The 21,667-nt window shown below is 44.3% G+C and overlaps 1 protein-coding gene across 7 annotated transcripts in view; it reads right to left on the reverse strand.

Annotated features, from left to right (window-relative positions):
• The window catches only part of BIRC6 (baculoviral IAP repeat containing 6), a 397,034-nt gene that overhangs the window by 121,301 nt on the left and 254,066 nt on the right, over positions 1 to 21,667 (reverse strand). For all 7 annotated transcript variants that reach the window (XM_077283020.1, XM_077283019.1, XM_077283017.1 and 4 more), the window contains exons 62-63: positions 16,995 to 17,295; positions 9,409 to 9,626 (exon numbers count right to left, since the gene is read on the reverse strand). In XM_077283020.1, coding sequence (XP_077139135.1) covers positions 9,409 to 9,626; positions 16,995 to 17,295 — 519 coding nt within the window. The remainder of the gene's footprint in view (positions 1 to 9,408; positions 9,627 to 16,994; positions 17,296 to 21,667) is intronic.

Here is a 21,667-nt window from a genome sequence, read left to right on the forward strand (position 1 = left end):
CTTTTGCCAGATCCGTTTTTTCCCCCTCAGACTTGTATTAGCGACGGATGGACTCACGTTTCATCCATTTTTCGCCAAAAATTATAATGGAAGCCTATGGCAGCGGATCCGTCGTATGACGGAATCCGGTGACGGATTCTGATTTTTTACACTGAGCATGCACCGATTTTTGCATTTTCCTCTCTCTCTCCTCCCCAGAACCCAAAATAACCGGCAGATCCACATACTCGGATCCGGCAAAAAAACCGGATCTGTTGCATCTATTTTTCACAATTTGCGACGGATCCGTTTTTTCCAAAATTCGCCGGATTGCTGACAGCAAAAAACGGATGTGTGAAAGCAGCCTTATGCAGAGTAAACATGTCAGATATTAAGAAATACAATAAGTGCAGATCTGGAGCTGTGCGAATATTGAAAAGGAAAAAAGATAGGCTAATATCCAGCCTGTATTACTGGGAGGGACAATCCCATAAAAGAAAAATCTGAAACTTAAAAAAAAGTAAAGATTTTTTACTTATGTAAATCTGAGTTAATAAAGCTGCTCAATGTCAAAGGTGTAAATTATAATAATGCATTCTGATGTTGTTGCAAAGGTGCGGCCATGTTGTTGCCAGAAATGCACTGGCCAAGTGAGTGATACAGTATGTATATTGCAGAAGTTAATAGCACTTTTATTGTAAAGGGATTAATATTATTATTAAAGGGCATTATTTCTGTATAACATCATGGCAAGGAAGAAAGAGTGTTTTTGCTGTCACATGCAAACCGTGCAGCGTGAGTGCAAACACAGGAGCGAGATTTCGTAATGACACCACAGCCATCACACAGTGATGCTACAAACACTTCTCAGTAAGTAATGTCCCAAACACTATTCTGAAAAGTCACACATTGGACATAAACAACGTGGCAGCTGGGAGACGACAGCCATGTATGGCCCTGAGGAGGGAGATCATGCCAAGATAAAATACTCTATTGTCAGAAAGTAAAATGGACTACATCTTGCTTACGCATAATTTCTATATATTTGAGGATAAATCCTGGAAAATCATTTCTGGAACTTGTAATTTGCAAAGTTTCATAATGAATCCATATGAATAAAGCTGGCCACACACAGCCCGAACAGCAAGAAACGCTGCCTGGCAATTAGACGGCATCTTTTCGGATTTTATTCCAAAGCCCATTTGGTGTTTAAAGGGATTGTTGGGGATTGTGGCGGCTTTGCCTAATCTCTTAACAATATCAGGCCAATTCCTAGTTGTAAGTACTCGCGGTTTAGCACATTAACCCACAGCTTACTCCTCTAGTTATATATGCCTCTAGTTATATATGACAGCAGAACTTAGACGGGGAACAGTGTGAGCCACAATACACAGATGAGGTCACTGGGCTTCTTTCTTACTCTCGCCATCACTGCAGGTCTGCAGGGGTTAATTCCTTCGCATGCACAAACATTAATAAGACTGTCATATAATTAGTGGAAGACTTCAGACATTTACAGTACAGACATCCTGAAACTTGGCTGTTGCCTTCGCAGAGCCTGATTTTTGGCCCGCTTCATAAAACCAGGAGGTTAAGCGAGCGCTAACAAATCGGAAATGGCTGCCAGAAAGGACAGCAAGAGCCAAGCTTGTATCAACTGCGTACAACCTATTCTGCCCCAGAAAGTGAGGCACCTAACGAGTGTGAGGGTAAAGCGCTCTGCGCTGGTCAGTCAATGTAATGGTTATAAACAAAGTAGTATGGCATAGCCGTGCCAAGCTCATCATGGGATGGCTAGTCTTATGGCAACATTTCATGTACATCAGTCACAAGTGCGCAGGGTCCTGGTTGTTGCAGTGTTTCTACCCCTTAGACACTGCAGTCAATGGTGACGGCGGCATCCAAATGGGTGGACAGGAAAAAAGGGAGCTGCGACCCTTCCTACAATGAGATTGAGCAAATAAAATGAATGCTGCTCCAAAGGGTGCAGAGGGGACGGGATCACTTTTTTTTAAGCCATTGACAATGTCTGACTAATTTATTTGTATAGGCAAGTGTTCCTCACAACCTGGGGGTTTTCAGTATTTGCGGTTCTGCTTTTTGCTCTCCTTCACAGAGCCATAACTTTTTACATTTTTGGTTAATATGGCCATGTGAGGGCTTGTTTTTTGTGGGACGAGTTGTACTTTTGAGTGACACTATTGGTTTTACCATATTGTGTACTAGAAAATGGGAGAAAAATTCAAAGCACAGTGAAATTGTAAAAAAAAAGTGCAATTGTACAATTTTTTTTTTTTTTAACCATCTTCACTAAATGTTAAAACGGACCTGCCAATATGATTCTCCGGATCAATACGAGTTCTCAGATATCAAACATTTATAGGTGGTTCTTCACTTAAGTGGTAAAAAAAAATCCAAAGCTTGGGGGAAAAAAAGGCACCATTTTCCGAAACTTGTAGCGCCTCCATATTTCAGGATATAGGGTTGGGTGAGGTCTTATTTATTTGTGCGACGGGCTGACATTTTTATTGATCTCATTTTGGGGTAGATGCGATGTTTTGATTGCCAGCTATTGCATTTTATTGCAATGATGCATCAACAACAAAAAGAAAAAAAATTCTGGCATTTCAATTTTTTTTTCTCGTTACGCCGATTGGATTAATTCTTTTTATATTATGATAGATCGGGCGTTTCTGAATGAGGCGATAACAAAAACCAAAAACATAATTGGTTACTTTTTTCTACTTTTTACATGCTTCAGTAGTCTCCTTAGGATGCTTGAAGCTGCAATTGTCCGATCGCCTGTGCTACACATAGCAGGGCTTCAGCTCTGCTATCTGTAGAGGAAATACTCATCTACTATGAACACCGGCCACTGGGCGGCGCACCTAGCAGAGAGCAATGACAACTACAGGGGTCTCCTGCAGACCACAGGATGTCATGTCAACCCATTGACGCCCAGTGATCATGCGACAGGGGCACCCAGTGGGTGGGCTAAGTGACGTGCAGATTCCATAGCAAAAACCTACTGACAGTTTCCCTTTAAGGGTACGTTCACACAGGACTTTTTTGCTGCTTTTTTTTGCTGCTTTTTTTATGCTAATTTAGGTGCGTTTTTTTGGTGCGTTTTTGGTGCGTTTTTTGGGTACGTTCACACAGGACTTTTTTGCTGCAGATTTTTGCTGCTTTTTTTATGCCAATTTTCAGCTGCTAGGACACCTCACAATGGCTCTTCACACCTTACTACCAGGAACTCCCTCACAATAGATCACAATCAGGACACCTCACAATGGCTCTTCACACCTCACAATGGCTCTTCACACCTCACTAACCACACCCCTAAGCTCTTGGTTGTGAGATCCCTTCCTGCTGGCCATGATTTTCTGCACAAAAAACGCAGCAAATAATGCTACATGCGTTTTTTCAGCGTTTTTTTCATCACCCATTCAAGTCAATGGGTGAAAAACGCTGCAAAAACGCAGCAAAAACGCTGAAAGAAGTGACATGCCCTATGTCCAAAAAAAGCAGCAAAGCAGAAAAAACTGATCAAACAAAAAACCAACGTCTGTGCATGAGATTTCTGAAATCTCATAGGCTTTACTGGTACTGTAAAAAGCAGCTGAAAATTAGCATAAAAAAAAGCAGCAAAAAAAAGCAGCAAAAAAGTCCTGTGTGAACGTACCCTTATACATACTGGCCTGAGCCTGGCAGTTTCCCTTTAATACTGGCCTGAGACTGGGCTTTCATAGGAAAATGTTATTTTTGTCAACATACCACAATACAGTTGTATTGAACTATAAAGAACAAGCGATCAAATCACTGCAGGTTCAAATCCCCTAGAAACACAACAAAAAATAACAATAGGTTTTAAAAATATGAGGAGTTAAAATCCCCCCTTTTTTCCTTATTTATGTAAAGAAACACAGAAAGAGTATATATATATTTGGTGTTGTCAAGTCGGTAAAAGTCTGGACTATCAAAACAAATATAATTAACCTGAACAGTGAAAGCCATAAAGAGAAAGAAAAAAAAATCAAAATACATAAATTTCAGTTTTCACATTTTCCTAAAAAATTGCAATAAAAAGCGATAAAAACATTGCAAGCAACCCAGAATGGCATAAAAAAATAAAATAAAATTGCAGCTCGTTGTGCAACATACCCTCACATACGCTCATCGACAAAGGGAAAAAAAACAAAAGCGAAATACTACACAAGTTTGGTATCATCATAATTGTATTGGACTTGGAGAATCACGTAGGCTGATTTTTACTGGCAGGGCTGTGGAGTCTAAGTCATTGCCCATTTTGGTGGAGTCGGTACGCAATGGACAGACTCCTAAAATATTCTACATCATTGGCACAGTAGCACAATGCAGAATGTGCTGTAAATGTTTTCATAAAAATTTGGGAAAGTTATAAAATGTCCTATAAATGTCTGTTTTGTTACTGATCTAAGGATCTCGGCTTTGAGATGAATCTGTGCTGCACTTTATGTACATGCTCAGTAGTGAGGCAGTGCTGTGGGGTTGGAGTGGAGATGAATCTGTGCTGCACTTTATGTACATGCTCAGTAGTGAGGCAGTGCTGTGGAGTCGGAGAGGAGATGAATCTGTGCTGCACTTTATGTACATGCTCAGTAGTGAGGCAGTGCTGTGGAATTGGAGTGGAGATGAATCTGTGCTGCACTTTATGTACCTGCTCAGTAGTGACCAGTGCTGTGGAGTCGGAGGTTTGGCTTACCAACTCCACAGCCCAGCACATAAAAAAAATAAATAAGAAAACAATGGCAGAAATGCGTTTTCGTCACCATTTCACTGCACTTGGTGTTTTGTTTCTATTTTTCAGTAGATTGACCCCATTTATTTTATCATACAATCAAAACTAAACTTATTTTGCAAATCCCCCTACCAACTAAACAAGCCCTCATGGATATATAGACTGAAAAAAAGTTAAGGCGTTTGGAAGAACAAGAGGAAAAAAACAAACGTGCAAAATTGAACATTGGCCTTGAGGGAAGAAGTTAAAGGCAAATGACCTGATGTGTTCTGCAAGTTTAGCAAACCATAACAGCAGTCTGTCAGTCTCTTTAGGAGACAATTAAGATAAAACCCACAGAACACAGCATGTCTAAATTGGGATGCAGTAGGAATTTATGAATGTTAGTATTTATGGACATTGATTAAAGAAAAAGGTAACATACGTTTTTCTAGATATTGGAAAAGCTTTAGTATAAACCTTATGCCTGCTACCAAACGCCATAATCAAGGAGGAAAAACGGTAAATTGGCTATGCACTCTTTCCTCAACTAGATATGTTATGAGTATTGAGACCCCTAAACAGGCAATAGGAAACATGGGCTACGTTTCTTAGTTCCTGCACTCTCCTGTCCATAAAACTGTATACAGGCATATTATAGAGGCAGTTTCAATTTAGGGGAGCTAAGTCATTGATCAACGGCAGGTGCAACGCACAAGGAAGTTCCAGTACCTACTGTATAATGTCAGCAGAATGCTGATGAAGATAAAAAGTGCATTCAAAAAGAGCATTGAGAATAGGGACAGTCCCACGACATTTGATCAATGCAGTAAGCCCATACTTTTATTTTGGCATCGAGTTGAGAAAGTTGTCCTCCTTCAAAAACTTACTTACTTGAATGTATTTGGGCTAAAAATCATTTTTTACAAATGGGCTTCATTAAACATTTTGCACAGTTTTGGTTCTAAAGCACTTTTGTTTCTTAGCACTTTCAACTTTGATTTTGTCTGTTGTCATAAATCAGGCGAGAGAGGCTCAGAAAACACAGGTATAAGGCTAAGAACACATTTGCGTTTGGCAGCCCTACGTAGGGCTGCATACTTTTTCCCTTCATATCCGCACAGCTGTGCATGCGTCCCCATCTTTAACATTGGGTATGCAGGGACATGCGTTTGTCTGCAGATCCGTCTGCGTGTGTCGTTTTGATGTACTGCCGAATGCAACATGTTGCGTTCCCGTGCAGTCGGTGTCCCTGCGTACCCAATGTTAAAGATAGGTCAGCAGGACGCATGCGCAGGGCTGCCGAAAGCAAATGTTTACTTGGCCTTAGAAAAGTTGCAAACGCTGACAGACCGTTGTAGAGAGCGGATTCATTCTCAGTTCAAGGGTAACAGTGCTGTAACTCTTCCAGTAACTTTTCTTAAATAAGCTGTCCTGTATGAGTACATGAGGAATAACACTTTAGGCTACTGTGTGATTATATCCTGCAATAACGCCAGTTTTACTCTCCATGCTTTATCTGTAACTTCTATTCACGGTTTGCAGGGTGGGGGAGATGAGCTGCAGTATTTCTACTGTAGACAATAGCACGGAGGGGGGTTCCTGCTCTTCATTCACTTTTTCTCTGGCAGAGACAAGCTGCCCCAACATGGAGGACATTATACAGCACAGCTGAGCTGTGTAGATCTGAAGCAATCTCTGTTGTGAAATAAAACACTTAGTGAGCTCTGCAATATTTTTTTTGTATATATTTTTATTTATTTTTACAGTGGACCTCTGTTTGTTCCCCTCGCTGATCCGCACTCCTTTTCCCCACTTCATAGTATATAATGGACTGTATCATGTGACCCCTGTAGTCTGTCTCCTCTGAGGAAAATGGCCTTCAGCTGTTTTTTTTATTTTTTACAGAATATGACATGTTCATGAGACAGGGAAGAAGGGAAGTAGTGGGAAAGGAAGCTTTAAATAATTGAAAGCTTCACACGGTTTAAGAATGCAGCTACACATCTCCTGGGAGTGGTGCCTCACAGAGGTGCCTAGCCTTGGTGATGTGAAACCTGGAGGAGCAGGCTGCAGCACTCATAATGGTGAGGGGGTCTTTTATAATGGGGTCAGATTTTTGGTCCAGGCTTTAGGAACAACTGCAAGAGCTGAGCGGGGTCGGTTGTTCTCATTGTCTAATCAAGGCTTTGCAATTCCTTTGAAAGGCAACAGAGCTTCCTCAAAGTTGTCTGTGTGTGGAGGCGGAAAGATCAACTTGTACACAGAGCATACTCAGAGTAGGACCAAAACGGATGAGCCCATGCAGTTATGTGAATTATTTTTACTTTTTATGCTGAGAAAAGGCTGTTTTGTGAGCAGTGACCGTTTATCTTTTAAGAAACCACTCACTATTTTAACATCAGAATCGGATCCCTGTGTGTGCACTAGCATCTACCAGAGTGCTGAAAAAAAAAGTATTGTCAAAAGTTTATTGAAGGACTCAATTCTTATCCCATTAATGATTGACAATGCGCCTTTTACTAACCTGAAAAATAAGGGAATAGTGCCCCCGGGTGGGTGAAAATGCAAAGAATGTCAGATGTACACTAAAGCCAAACTCCTGCTGCCATGGGTCACAATAAAGGTACCTTCACATTAAGCGACGCTGCAGCGATAGCGACAACGATGCCGATCGCTGCAGCGTCGCTCTGTGGTCGCAGGAGAGCTGTCACACAGACCGCTCTCCAGCGACCAACGATGCCGAGGTCCCCGGGTAACCAGGGTAAACATCGGGTTACTAAGCGCAGGGCCGCGCTTAGTAACCCGATGTTTACCCTGGTTACCAGCGTAAGATGTAAAAAAACCAAACAGTACATACTTACATTCGCGTCCCCCGGCGTCCGCTTCCTGCACTGACTGAGTGCCGGCCCTAACAGCAGAGCGGTGACGTCACCGCTGTGCTGTACTTTCACTTTACGGCGCTCAGTCAGTGTGGGAAGCGGACGCCGGGGGACGCGAAGGTTAGTATGTACTGTTTTTTTACATTTTACACTGGTAACCAGGGTAAACATCGGGTTACTAAGCGCGGCCCCTGCGCTTAGTAACCCGATGTTTACCCTGGTTACCATTGTAAAACATCGCTGGTATCGTTGCTTTTGGTGTCAAACACGACGATACACGCCGGTCTGACGACCAAATAAAGTTCTGAACTTTGTTCAACGACCAGCGATATCACAGCAGGATCCTGATCGCTGCTGCGTGTCAAACTAAACGATATCGCTAGCCAGGACGCTGCAACGTCACGGATCGCTAGCGATATCGTTTAGTGTGAAGGTACCTTTAGTGTAAGCACTGATCAAGGCTGATTAACCGCCTGCTGTCAAAAGCAATAGCAGCATCTAGTCCATTAACAGAGGTTGAGGGCTCTTTTTACCTCCTCAGCTCCCTGTACTTTCTATTGTATGGTCCTGATGGTTGTCATTGTAACCTGAGGGCAAGTAAGAGCCATATGGTCTGCCACCCATGGTGGCCTGTTTCGATGTAGTTTTTTATTCCATTCATTCCACTTTGTGTTAAGTCCTATGAAGCCCATGAAAGTTTAAAAAACTTCCTGGCAGTTTTCAAAACTTTGAGAGGTTTAGTTTTTAAAATAGTTTTACTTCAAACCTGAGGAGTTAATTGAAATCACTGCTAAACTTTAGATGTTAAAAAAATAGGTGTTGATGTAAAGTACACATATGAGGAATGTTAAAGGAGTTGTCCGGGACTCTTACAATGATGGCCTATATTTAGGATAGGTCCTCCGTAACTGATCGTTGGGGGTGAAACACTTGGCAACCCCGCCAATCATGTGTTCCCGCTGCCAGCAGCATGTGCCGAGTTGCAAAACTGAACAATAGGAGGAAGATGTGCTGAACTTGGCCATGGCCACTATGCAGTTGACGGAACTGTACAGTTTAGCTTTGCAACTGAGCACATCTGGCAGCCGCCTGGGATCAGCTGATCGTCGGGAGTACTTGGTATCGCACCCTCACAGACCAGATATAGAGGACCCCTTTAACTTTTTTGCGTAGTGTGATCATCTGATTTAAGGGCACAAGCATTAAAAGTTGCAATATTCCTAATTTTTAGTAATTTGCCAAATTTTCAATATTTTGATAAATGCAAAAAATATAGAAATATAGAACAAAACTTACCACTAAAAGTACAAGATGTAATGAATGCAAGCCCTCAAGGGCAGGGTCCTCTTCCATCTATACCAGTCTACCTTTGTTAGCTTGTCTACTGTAAGTGATTATTATTATTTATTTATATAAGTGATATTGGCATTTTGATGTAACCCCTTCTCATGTACAGCACCATGGAATCAATGGTGATATATAAATAAATAATAATAATAATGAAAAAAAATCTCAAACACTGGGACATGTTGAAAAAAGTATTACCATAAAGTGACGTAAGATTTGAAAAATTTGGTTTGGTCACGGAGATTAAAATAAAGCACTTGAAAGGAAAAAAATGCCTGTGCACAAAGCTCCAACTCTATTTGGGATGTTTTTATGTTCTTGACAAAAATATGCAAATCATACATGATTAAAAAACAGTCTCAAGGGCTAAGTAATGATCCTGCATTTTGTCCCTTACACAGATACAGAAGTGATTTTGTAGTTACGGGTGGTCTTCACACCTACCTCCGCTGGGTTGGAACTAGAGTTGGGGATCCTGGGAGCATGGTGACTCAGGGCAGACAAGCAAGCAAGAATGAGATGTATCGCTCCTATTTCTAGTGCCATACGCCTCAGGAGCACGCCATCATCTGTGGTGAGGGGCATTGTGCTAAACAAGGTGCGCAAAACATGAAAAGGAAGAGTTGGCAGGACATTTGCAGATGGTGACTGTAAGATGTGACCTAAAATAAGGAAAAACAAAATAAGTAATAAGAGAATTTTCTTCACGTTAACCTACTGGCCAAAGTGAAAATATTGTAAACCATAGAATGGAGCCTGTCGGCAGGTTTCCTCTTTATATACTGCTGACAACATTATATACGTGTTTCTACAACCCCTCTAGATCCCGGCACACCTTTAGATAAATAGTTTCACAAGCGTCCTGCTCTGCATGCAGATCTGTGCCGACAGTCCATTAAGTGTCTCTGAACAGCTCTTGGGCACCACCTCTTTGCCTGCAATCGCTGCCCTTCCACATTTCATGGAGATGTCAATCAAATGAAGACGGGCTCTGATCGTGTGCAGAGAGGTGGTCTTTAGCACAGCAAGAGACACTCATCAGACTGCACAGATTTGCATGCACAGAGAGACCTTTATTAAACCATTTTTCAAAGGAGTGCTGCATTACCGCGGGGTTATGTAAAAGGGTGTAAGGATGTGCAGTACAATGTATATTAGGTGGCAGCACCAGTATATAAATGGAAACATGCCAACAGGCACGCTTTTAAAAAGGGCTGTCTGGTCTAATTAAAACTGGGAACATGGTTGGGGATGATGACAGAATACGATCAGCTCACCTATCCATGAGTGCCCACGATGCTAAATCCAAGGGAAGGCAGTCCACCAAAAAATAGGGATTTTTGTGTACTCACCATAAAATCTTTTTCTCCTAGCCACTCATTGGGGGACACAGAACCATGGGTGTTATGCTGCTGTCGCTAGGAGGCTGACACTAAGTTGAGACAAAAAAGTTAGCTTCTCCCCTGCAGTATACACCCTCATGCTGGCTCCCAGAGATCCAGTTCAGTGTAAAAGCACTAGGAGATTATTAACAACATATGACATCATATTAGAGTACAACATGTCAGAGTACGCAAAGAGCCAAAAAGAAATGAACCATGAGGCTAACAGGGTGGGAGCTGTGTCCTCCAATGAGTGGCTCGGAGAAAAGGATTTTACGGTGAGTACACAAAAATCCCTATTTCTCCTTGGCCACATTGGAGGACACAGAACCATGGGATGTCCCAAAGCAGTCCCTGGGTGGGCAACGACATAACCGAATATAAATGCGCTACAGCCGCTTGTAGAATACATCTGCCAAGGGCTGGATGGGCAGATGATTGAGTATGGACATTGTAGTGGTTTGAGAAAGTATGCAGGCTAGACCACGTTGCAGCCTTGCAAACCTGTTCTGCCGATGCCTGATGCCGAATGGCCCAGGAAGTGCCCACCGACAGAGTTGGGTGTGCCCTAATCCCCGCCGGGATAGGTCTGCCCCTGACCCGGTAAGATTCTTGAATAGCTGACTGAATCGATCTGGCTATCATGGCTTTAGAAGCGGCTAAATCCTTTTGTGACCCTCAGAGAGCACAAAGAGGAAGTACGACTTACGGAAGGGGGCAGTTCTCGAAATGTACCTCCTGCGAGCCCTTACTACGTCCAAGATGTGAAGGGTCTTCTCAACACGATGTCTTGGCTGTGGACAGAAGGAGGGAAGAATGATATCTTCATAAGGTGGAAGGATGAAACCACCTTGGGCAGAAAAGACTGAGATGGGCGAAGGACCACTTTGTCCTGGTGGAAGGTAAGAAAGGGCGCCCGGCCGGACAGGGCAGACAACTCTGAGACTCGTCTGATAGAGGTTACTGCCACAAGGAATGCAACTTTCCAGGAGAGAACAGTCAGCGAAACATCTTGCAAAGGAGACTCCTGAAGAACACTCAGGACCAAATTAATATCCCAGGTCTCCAACGGCATCCTATAGGGGGGTACTATGTGGGAGACCCCCTGAATGAAAGTTTTCACTTGTAAGTTAGAAGCAATCTTACGTTGGAACAACACGGATAACGCCGAAATGTGACCCTTGAGGAAGCTGTGTGCCAGACCGGAATCCGAGCCGGACTGGAGAAATTCCAGGATGGAGGGAACAGAGAAGACGAGAGGAGAATGTCCACGGTGCCTGCACCATGAGAAGGCGGCTTTCCAGGTGCGGTGGTAGATGCACGCCGATGACGATTTGCGAGCACTAATCACAGTGGAAACTACCTGCTGGGATAAACCAGCTTGAGTTAGGATCCAGGTTTCAACAGCCAAGCCATTAAACGTAGGGCCCCTGAACTCTGTTGGCAAATCGGCCCTTGGCGAAGCAGATCTGGGCGATCTGGCAGCCGCCAGGGAATGTCAGAGACGAGTTGTACTAGCTCCGCGTACCACGCGCGACGTGGCCAATCTGGGGCGACTAGGATCAGACGATCCCCCTCCATCTTGATCTTCCGGATAACCTTCAGTAGTAAGGGAAGCGGAGGAAACACATACGGGAGATGGAAAAGATGCCATGGGGAGACCAGTGCGTCTGCCCTGATGGCCTGTGGATCCCGAGATCCTGCTATGAAACTGGGAACCTTTGCGTTCAGCCTTGACGCCATCAGATCCACATCCGGAGTCCCCCAGCGAAGACAAATCTGCTAGACGACCTCCAGATGGAGTTCCCACTCTCCCGAGGCGAGACCCTGACGGCTGAGAAAATCCGCCGCAGAGTTCTCGACGCCAGGAATATGCACTGCAGAAATTATCGAGCGGTTGATCTTGGACCAACGGAGGATGTGGGACACCTCGCACATTGCCGCTCTGCTGCGGGTACCCCCTGATGGTTTATGTACGCCACCGCTGTGACGTTGTCTGGTTGAATTCGAATGGGGTGACCCGCAAGGAGGGAGTGAAAATGTCTCAGGGCAAACCTGATCGCTCGAATCTCTAAGATGTTTATCGCAAGTCTCGACTCCCGAATCGTCCAGCGCCCTTGGGCAGTGTGGTGGCAAAATACTGCTTCCCCAACCAAGGAGACTGGCGTCGGTAGTCACCACCAGCCAGTGGATTGGGAGAAAGGACCTTCCCTGGCTGAGTGACGATTCCAACGTCCACCATTTGAGCGCTTGCCTGATCCGCGGGGACAAAGGACATGGCCGATCGAGGGATAAGGGATTCCTGTCCCAATTGTCCAGAAGCGCCTGTTGCAAAGGGCTAAGGTGCAGTTGGGCGAAAGGGACTGCTTCTATTGCTGCCACCATTTTCCCCAGGATCCTCATGGCAAACCGGATGGAATGAGGGGAGGGACGACAAAGCGTCCAGGTTCCCTGCTGAAGGGCTTGGGCCTTGGACAGAGGGAGCAGAAAAAGCCCCTGGGACGTGTCCAGGATCATGCCTAGGAAGGAGATCTGTTGGGCTGGAATGGGGAAGGACTTGTCCAAGTTTATCAGTCAGCCCAGGCGTGAAAGAGTATCCAAGGTAATGCGGACGCATGTGTCGCAAGCATCAGGCCATAATGGCGTCCCCCTGACGAAGGCACGCCGCCGAAACGCGCGTAGGGGCAGTGGCACTATCTCCTGAGCTTTGGTAAGGTTTTACTTCTTATTGTTAACTCTTCGTTTGGTTGCGCAGTGTTTGATATGTTGCGGTCATTTGGCATATGTAATCCTAGTCGGTGGTAACCTTTGCACGCCATTATGGCCTGATAGTTTTGTTGATAACCATATGCATTGATTGTGCGTTTTCAGTTCCACCCAGTACTACCATAGTGATGGCAATATATGATGTAATATATACACTATTATTACTTCCTGCCATTTTACCTGCTTAGTAGTGGTGCCACCCACATCAGTTTGGCTTTTATACCAAACACGCCTGTGGCTACCAGTTTTAGATTTTGTATATTTTGGAAAGATAAAGTCCTTTTTCCTTAATAAAGATTGTTATAACGTCTGTTCTATATACGCATTCTTCTTTTATATAATTTCATGCTGAAAAAGAAGCAGGCGACCGCCTACTTTGGTGGTGTCGACCGGATGATTCCGAGTCATTGTGAGGAGAACCTGGAGTGTCTGGTTCCCCTGGTTCTGGGTTGCCGAGGTTTACCTCGCCAGGACTGGTTCGGCCTGTATAAGGGCTGGGACTCTCTGCCTTCACGTGGTGATCGTCCCGATCTGGACGAGGCTGTGGGAGTAGACCAAAACGGGGTACTGCGAAAGGGCCGAAAGCGAAAGTGTTGCTGGTGCTGAAAAGTAATCTTGGGCCTTTGCTGGGGGAGAAATTTGCTTTTCCCTCCTGTAGCATCGGAAATAAGCTGGTCTAACTTTTCTCCAAACAGACGTCCTCTCTGAAAAGGCAGAGAAATTAAGGACTTTTTAGAAGAGGAGTCCGTTCGCCACTCTCTAAGCCATAGTGCTCTCCTAATGGTATCGGCGTTTGAAGGGAGTCTATTTGTCGGTCTGTGGGATTTTTAATAGAAGCCCCATTAGGTAAGGATAAAAGTGTTTTGGTAGCTAAACGCGACACCGGGGGATCCACTAATGGAGGTTCCATTACCTTGATAAGATCTGCAGAAAAAGGATATTTTGCCTCCAGGAACTTTTTTCCCGTAAAGCACTTATCCGTTCGCTCCCTGTGTCGCCGGACTATGTCTGTAAACTCAGGATGAAAGGCAAACACCCTATGGGATCGCTTGGTTCTTTTAAAAGACACCGCATGATCCGGAACCGAACTAGGGTCGTCGTCAATCTTTAGCGCATGATTGACAGCTTCAATGAGAGAATCCACAGTCGATTGAAACTCCGGAGAATCCGAGTCCAGAGATGCCTCAGACTCATACTCTGATCTGATCGCTGTGAACCCCTGGAGAGGGTGAGCGAGAAGTGGAGCTACCAGAGGCTGAATGGCGTGAATGCTCAGGTGAGGTAGTGCGGATCAGTTTTCTGGATGTCCGTACTACCTTCAGGTGAGAGCGGCCCCTGCTGGCAGATGATTCCCCTGTAAGGGGGGAGTCTCTTAACACAGGTAGACGACTACCCCGCTCCCCGGAGCGATCTTGAAGGGATTCAATCGCTTTGGCCAATGAAGCCATGGATTGTGACAGTGACGCGGCCCACTCCGGGGGGCTAGATACACTGGGGTCGGTAGCGGCGGAGGGCTCCTGAGCACATTGGGTATCACAAGCTGGGCAGAGAGGGGAGCTTTGAGGCCGAGCAGCCTGACAGGTGGTACACGCACTGAAAAAGGTGGTATTTACTTTTGCAGTCTTTTTAGATTTTGACTGCGACATGATGTACCCCACTATAAGTTAAAAACTGCTAGTGGAAGCGATGTGGGGTAAAGCTGCAGGGAAGCACCTAGTGCAGTCTCCTTACCCAGGTCCTGCGTCCCGCAATCTGATGAGGTGGCGCTGAGTAGGGGAAGACCGGCTTCCAGGACTGCTGACACGTGCAGAAGGCAGTCGGAGCAGAGCAGTGCTTTTGCTGGAAAGATGGCTGCCGAGAGTTGGGAGACAGTCTCGCATGGAGCGAGAAGCGCCAGGTCTGGGGGCGGAGCCGCTAGAGGGATGCGAGCGGTGGGCGGGGCCTACCGGGAAAGACGCCGCAGAGCCCTGTGACGTCCCTGCCGCTATGTAGGCCCCCTATAACCGCCGAAAACGACCCCTCCCAGGTGGCACTTACCCCGTATTGAAGGGGATTGCAGAGCAGCTGTGCAGCAGGTTAGAGCTGTGCCTGGGTTAGTTAGGATGGTGCAGGGTTGGGGGATCCTCCATCCACCATCCCCCTAAAAGGGGGGTGGAGAGGAACCGTTTGCCTCCTTCCATCATCCTCTTTTTTCAGTGGTGATGCAGTGGGGGCTGCACAGACGCCACGATGGAGGGTGCCACTGATCATCCAAGGGTATGACCTGGTGGGCAGGGCAAAATGTCCGGCAATAGGCATGGCTGCAGAGGAGGATACATGGAGGCGACACTTCATGTGCTCGTCTGTTAAGAGATGCGGGGAGATCGGTGCCCTTGAAGGGACCCGTCGCCCCTAAAATCAGCCCAGGCATGGCATGCCACGTCGCAGGAGAGGATACGGAGAGGTGACACTCTCCGTGCTCGCCTGTTGTTGGTTCGGGGAGATCCGAGCCTTGAAAAGTTCCGTCGCCCCATCATCCGGGTAGAAATTAAAAAGTAAAAAATCAAAAAATAAATAAAAGATTCTGGTCTTGATAGCAGACCCTGTGTGCCTCCTACAGACACGAAGCTTGAACTTGATCTGTGGGAGCCAGCATGAGGGTGTATACTGCAGGGGAGGAGCTACCTTTTTTGTCTCAACTTGGTGTCAGCCTCCTAGCGACAGCAGAACACCACCCATGGCTCTGTGTCCCCCAATGTGGCGAAGGAGAAAAGAGGTTGATCCAGTACTTCAGTTAAAATACAAAGTCTTATTCCATAGATAAAAAAGACAAAACGAATCCGCATCGTCCAATAATGGGTTCAGGTTGTGACCAAGAAGTTTTACTCCAAAAAGTGTCAACCAAGACTCTAATCTCTCATCCCTCTTTAGGACTTTTTCCTTGGATGTTACGGCCGATTAATTGACGATGTGGATTCTTTTTGTGCAAATACTTTTATCTATGGAATAAAACTATGCATTTTAAGTGAAGTGCTGGAACAACCTTTTTTTGTGGAATACCCACCTGCTGTCACTCCTGTGGAGACCACTCTGGTGTTCTGCACCGGCACTGGAAGAGATGATGCCACCATTCTTCTATTATAGGGAGGGATGTTGAGGCCATGTCACTGGATGTTTTATTGATGATGCGGCACTCTAGTAACCCGACCACTGCAGCCAATCATAATGGTCTAGTGACAGAAGAATGGCAAGATCATTGCTTCAGATGCCAGCACAGGTATCAGTGCGTCCAGTACTGAAGCCAGAGAGGCGACTTGCAGGAGAATATGAGAGATTGCCATTTTAACCCCATTCTTGACTTTGATGTCTAATTAGGTCACATCATCTCTTTAATGTTTACTTTGCCTAAATTACTGCATACTATTCTGTCTCAGATGATCTGATGTGGTCGGGATTAGACAAAAAGATCATATATGAAATCAGTCTCTCTTTTCAGCAGCACAGAATTAAATAAGATGAAAACCAGTGAAGCTGAGAAGAAGACTATCCTCCTCCCCACACATCATAAAACCACAGTGACAGAATATAAGTGCGGTCACAGTGCTGCGCAATATAAAAATCATGAAAGCTGAAGTTAGATGAGCTGCATACAATTGTTCATAAGCGGTGCTTCAGAAGTGCTATATTGCACATTAAAGAAATAATCAAATCTAACTATTTTAGACAGATTTTACCTCTGGGTTTAATAACCTCAAACTAAAGGAGGTCACCGGAAGGCAAAGTCTAATCTCAAAATCACTGAAACCCCATAGTGCTTATATTACACAATTAAATATATATTAAATCATGAATGTATTAACTTATGTCTAACGGCTCATTACCAGCCGGCATCATGGCACTTACTTCCTTCCCCATCATCCGTTACCCCCAGAACCAGGCGAAGTAGGCACTGTGCGTGCTTCCTCTCCTTTAGCAGAACTTCAGCATAACCAGGGAGACGGAGAAAGAGTCCAAATGCAGCAAGGGAGTGAGCCGGGATGGGGGACATGGTCTGCACGGCAGACTTGATGGGAGGGGGCTCTGCAGCAATGGTTTCAGGGGCTTCGTAGACCAGCTCGCCAGACTGTTCAATGGTAACCCATTCAAACTGATCGCTATCCTTTGGTTTTTCTTGTGTTGTTGAGGTAACCACAGGGGCACTGACCTACAGGAAAAAAATGGAAAATACATTTTTACTATAAATGGTACAGTAAGGCTGTATTCCGTAAAATCTTAGGATCTGAAGACCACCTAATGGTCAGACTCTCCCTCGACAGATCATGCCAATGGAGAAAACGATGACTATGCCACATTAGAAATGCAAAAACCACCTACAGTTTGCCCTAGATTAGAGCCAAGCCGAGTGTACACAGAAACTAGAAGAGACGGAGGCTATCTAAGGTGTATAGGTACTTCTAGGCTTTGTAGTGACACTCACGGTAGATGCGGTGGGCCGGTGCTCAATCCACCATCATCATAGTCAGGGAGGGGCTGGAGAGCTTCTGCCGCCTTCCATCATCCGCTATAACAGTGGAGATGCGGTGGGGGGCTGCACGGACGCCATAAACATCATGTCCGGCTATGCACCTGGCTCCAGGAGAGGTAAATGGATGGCTACTCCATGTGGTCGCCTGCTATAGAGGGGGGCGATCGGAACGCGAAGGAACTGTCGCCTGTAAAGTGAGCTCCGGGCTGGCATACGACGGTGCAGGAAAGGGTACGGGGAGGGACGCTCCGCGTTCTTGCCTGTTGATGGTTCGGGGGAGATCGGAACATAGAAAGCATCCGTCGCCCCCATTCGCTCCGTTATGGAAAAAATAGAATAAAAATAAAAAATGAAATTAAAAACGGTGGGGTCTGAAAGCAGACCCAAGTGCCTCCTACATACACTAAGCAAGAACTGGTTCACTTGGAGCCAGCAGGAGGGTGTATACTGCAGGGGAGGAGCTATTTTTTCTGTATTACTTCGTGTCCTCCTAGTGGCAGCAGCATAACACCCATGGTCCTGTGTCCCCCCAAAGAGGCGTAGGAGAAAATACATTTTTACTATAAATGGTACAGTAAGGCTGTATTCAATAAAATCTTAGGACCTGAAGACCACGTAATGGTCAGACTCTCCCTCGACAGATCATGCCAATGGAGAAAACGATGGCTATGCCACATTAGTAATGCAAAAACCACCTACAGTTTGCCCTAGATTAGAGCCAAGCCGAGTGTACAGGGAACTAGAAGAGACGGAGGTTATCTAAGGTTTATAGGTACTTCTAGGCTTTGTAGTGAAAATGAACTCATCAGTACAGTTCTTACAATCTATAATTGGCCAATATGCCATATCACTTGTTATATTCCAACTATATAAGATAAGATGCCATTCCGTAGATAAGACGTGCTTCACAGAGACAAGATGCCTCAAAAGTCTTTTGCGCCATAGTTATAATTGAAAACTAATAATTGTATTTAGTTTTCTTATGAATGGTTTAATTATTACTGATGTAGAAAACTCTTGGGTATGAGCATAGTCAAATTCCATGGCTGCGAGCGAGAACCTTCATTTAAAAAATGAGAAAAATAGGAGAAGACGAGCACTCACCATTGGTATAAGCAATGTCTCTCTTTATTGTGGCTTCATGTATAAAAACAGCAAGGCAGTGCAGGGAAAACCTGCGGTTCCTGACAGACGACGATTGTTTCGCTCCTCTGAGCTTCAACGGGTCTACAGATGACGCCGAGAGGGTAGGTATATCTAGTATTTCCGTTTCCACGGCCCACCTGCCTCTGACGACGTCACCTGATTGAGGAAACCTACTGACATCTAAAACATACTTTAAAAACAACAAAACAAAATGAAGCAGAGTTAAATTAAACAAACACTCTTTTGCATATTACTTATTGGACAAAGATAATCATAAATATAAGATCACAAAAAAACTGACAAATCAGAGCGATCATTCAGTCCGAGCGGACCTGTCGCATTGAGTCTCAGAATCCATCTCTCCTCTTTCCTTAACAGTAATCTGTGCAAATTACCCCCTCACTCTGGTAACTTCACCTGTTCCAAGCCTGCAAACCGTAGACAAGTAGCATCACCCTCATGCTGCGTCCGTATATGATTTATCAGTTTAGGAACACCTTTGCCTGTACTTATGGATTTAAAGTGTTCTCTAAATCTAATGAATAATGGGCGTATGGTTTTGCCTATATAATAAAAGCCACATGGGCAAAGTAATACATATACGACGAACTAAGTTCTACAAGAAATGAAGTCCTTTACTATATGTTGAATTGGACCTACTTGGATCATTTTACCTGTCAGGTGAAAAGGACAGAAATTGCAATGACCACATTTCACATTGCCCTGTGGGATACCAAATGACAGCCAATTAGTTGTTTTCGAGGAACCAACACTATTATGTACTAAAATGTCCTTTAGGTTTTTACTAACTGACTAACCGGACCAGCTAAGCTGGAATCTTTTTCTAATATGTGCCAGTTACGTCTTATTGCTGTCCTTATGTTTTGGTCCATTGGGCCAAATGTGAACGCTTTCAAGTTTGACACTAGTTGGTTTGTACAGACAGAGGGTACAGCGATGGGTACGCCCGTAGCTTGTACCCTCGCAAATTTGTACCTAGCGGTCTTTGAGGAAAAATTTGTATATAACATCAGGAATACCTTCCTTAAACACATAAAACTTTATATAAGATTTGTCGATGATGTATTTGTGGTGTGGGATGGGGAAGCATCTTCTTTCCAGTCCTTCGTCCAATACCTTAACACAACGAATGACATGATTATGAAATTCACCTCGATATTTGGAGGGTTACATCTTGAGTTTTTAGATGTCAGAATTTGGATAGAGGACGGTTCCATACAAACCGAGGTGTTACGTAAACCCACAGCGACAAATTCCATCTTGCACTATCAAAGTGCCCATCCTGAATACACTAAAAGATCTCTCCCGTATAGTCAATTTCTCAGGGTTTTGAGAGTAAATAGTAAAATAACAGGCTTTAATCGTCAATCACAGGAACTTTATACCAGATTTAGGAGTAGAGGGTACCCCCCAAGAATATTAGACACAGCTTTAACCCAAGCGAGTACGGCGGAAAACTATAACAAAAAAAGCAAAAACGCACCAATGCAAAAAAGATTCGTTTTTAGTTTCACATTTGGCCTAATGGACCAAAACATAAGGACAGCAATAAGACGTAACTGGCACATATTAGAAAAAGATTCCAGCTTAGCTGGTCCGGTTAGTCAGGGACCATTATTTGCGTGTCGCCGCAGTAAAAACCTAAAGGACATTTTAGTACATAATAGTGTTGGTTCCTCGAAAACAACTAATTGGCTGTCATTTGGTATCCCACAGGGCAATGTGAAATGTGGTCATTGCAATTTCTGTCCTTTTCACCTGACAGGTAAAATGATCCAAGTAGGTCCAATTCAACATATAGTAAAGAACTTCATTTCTTGTAGAACTTAGCTCGTCGTATATGTATTACTTTGCCCATGTGGCTTTTATTATATAGGCAAAACCATACACCCATTATTCATTAGATTTAGAGAACACTTTAAATCCATAAGTACAGGCAAAGGTGTTCCTAAACTGATAAATCATATACGGACGCAGCATGAGGGTGATGCTACTTGTCTACGGTTTGCAGGCTTGGAACAGGTGAAGTTACCAGAGTGAGGGGGTAATTTGCACAGATTACTGTTAAGGAAAGAGGAGAGATGGATTCTGAGACTCAATGCGACAGGTCCGCTCGGACTGAATGATCGCTCTGATTTGTCAGTTTTTTTGTGATCTTATATTTATGATTATCTTTGTCCAATAAGTAATATGCAAAAGAGTGTTTGTTTAATTTAACTCTGCTTCATTTTGTTTTGTTGTTTTTAAAGTATGTTTTAGATGTCAGTAGGTTTCCTCAATCAGGTGACGTCGTCAGAGGCAGGTGGGCCGTGGAAACGGAAATACTAGATATACCTACCCTCTCGGCATCATCTGTAGACCCGTTGAAGCTCAGAGGAGCTAAACGATCGTCGTCTGTCAGGAACCGCAGGTTTTCCCTGCACTGCCTTGCTGTTTTTATACATGAAGCCACAATAAAGAGAGACATTGCTTATACCAATGGTGAGTGCTCGTCTTCTCCTATTTTTCTCATTTTACACGGACTGTTTCTTTTTTCTCGAGCACCCCATATGGTTGTGGTAGAAAGACATCAGCCGTTAGGTGGAGGTGGGAGCACAGGTGAGCGGTGCTGATTGTGTGCTTGTTTTTTCCTTTTGTTGTCTGACTTCATTTAAAAAATGCACCCTTTTGCAACAGGTCAGATCCTTCTCTCACATTCATAGGGGTCCTGTATACACATTTTATATCTTACCTTTATCTATCCCTTTTCATTGTAAATTTATTCTAAATAAATGTTCCTTTTATTCAAATCACCAGTTCATATTACTTTTATAAAATCTGATCTGCTAAAACACTCACATTGTACTCAGAAATGGAAACTTCTCTCTGGGCCATTGATGACATC

Source organism: Ranitomeya variabilis, chromosome 2 (assembly GCF_051348905.1).
Source record: "Ranitomeya variabilis isolate aRanVar5 chromosome 2, aRanVar5.hap1, whole genome shotgun sequence".
Classification (NCBI taxonomy): Eukaryota; Metazoa; Chordata; class Amphibia; order Anura; family Dendrobatidae; genus Ranitomeya; species Ranitomeya variabilis.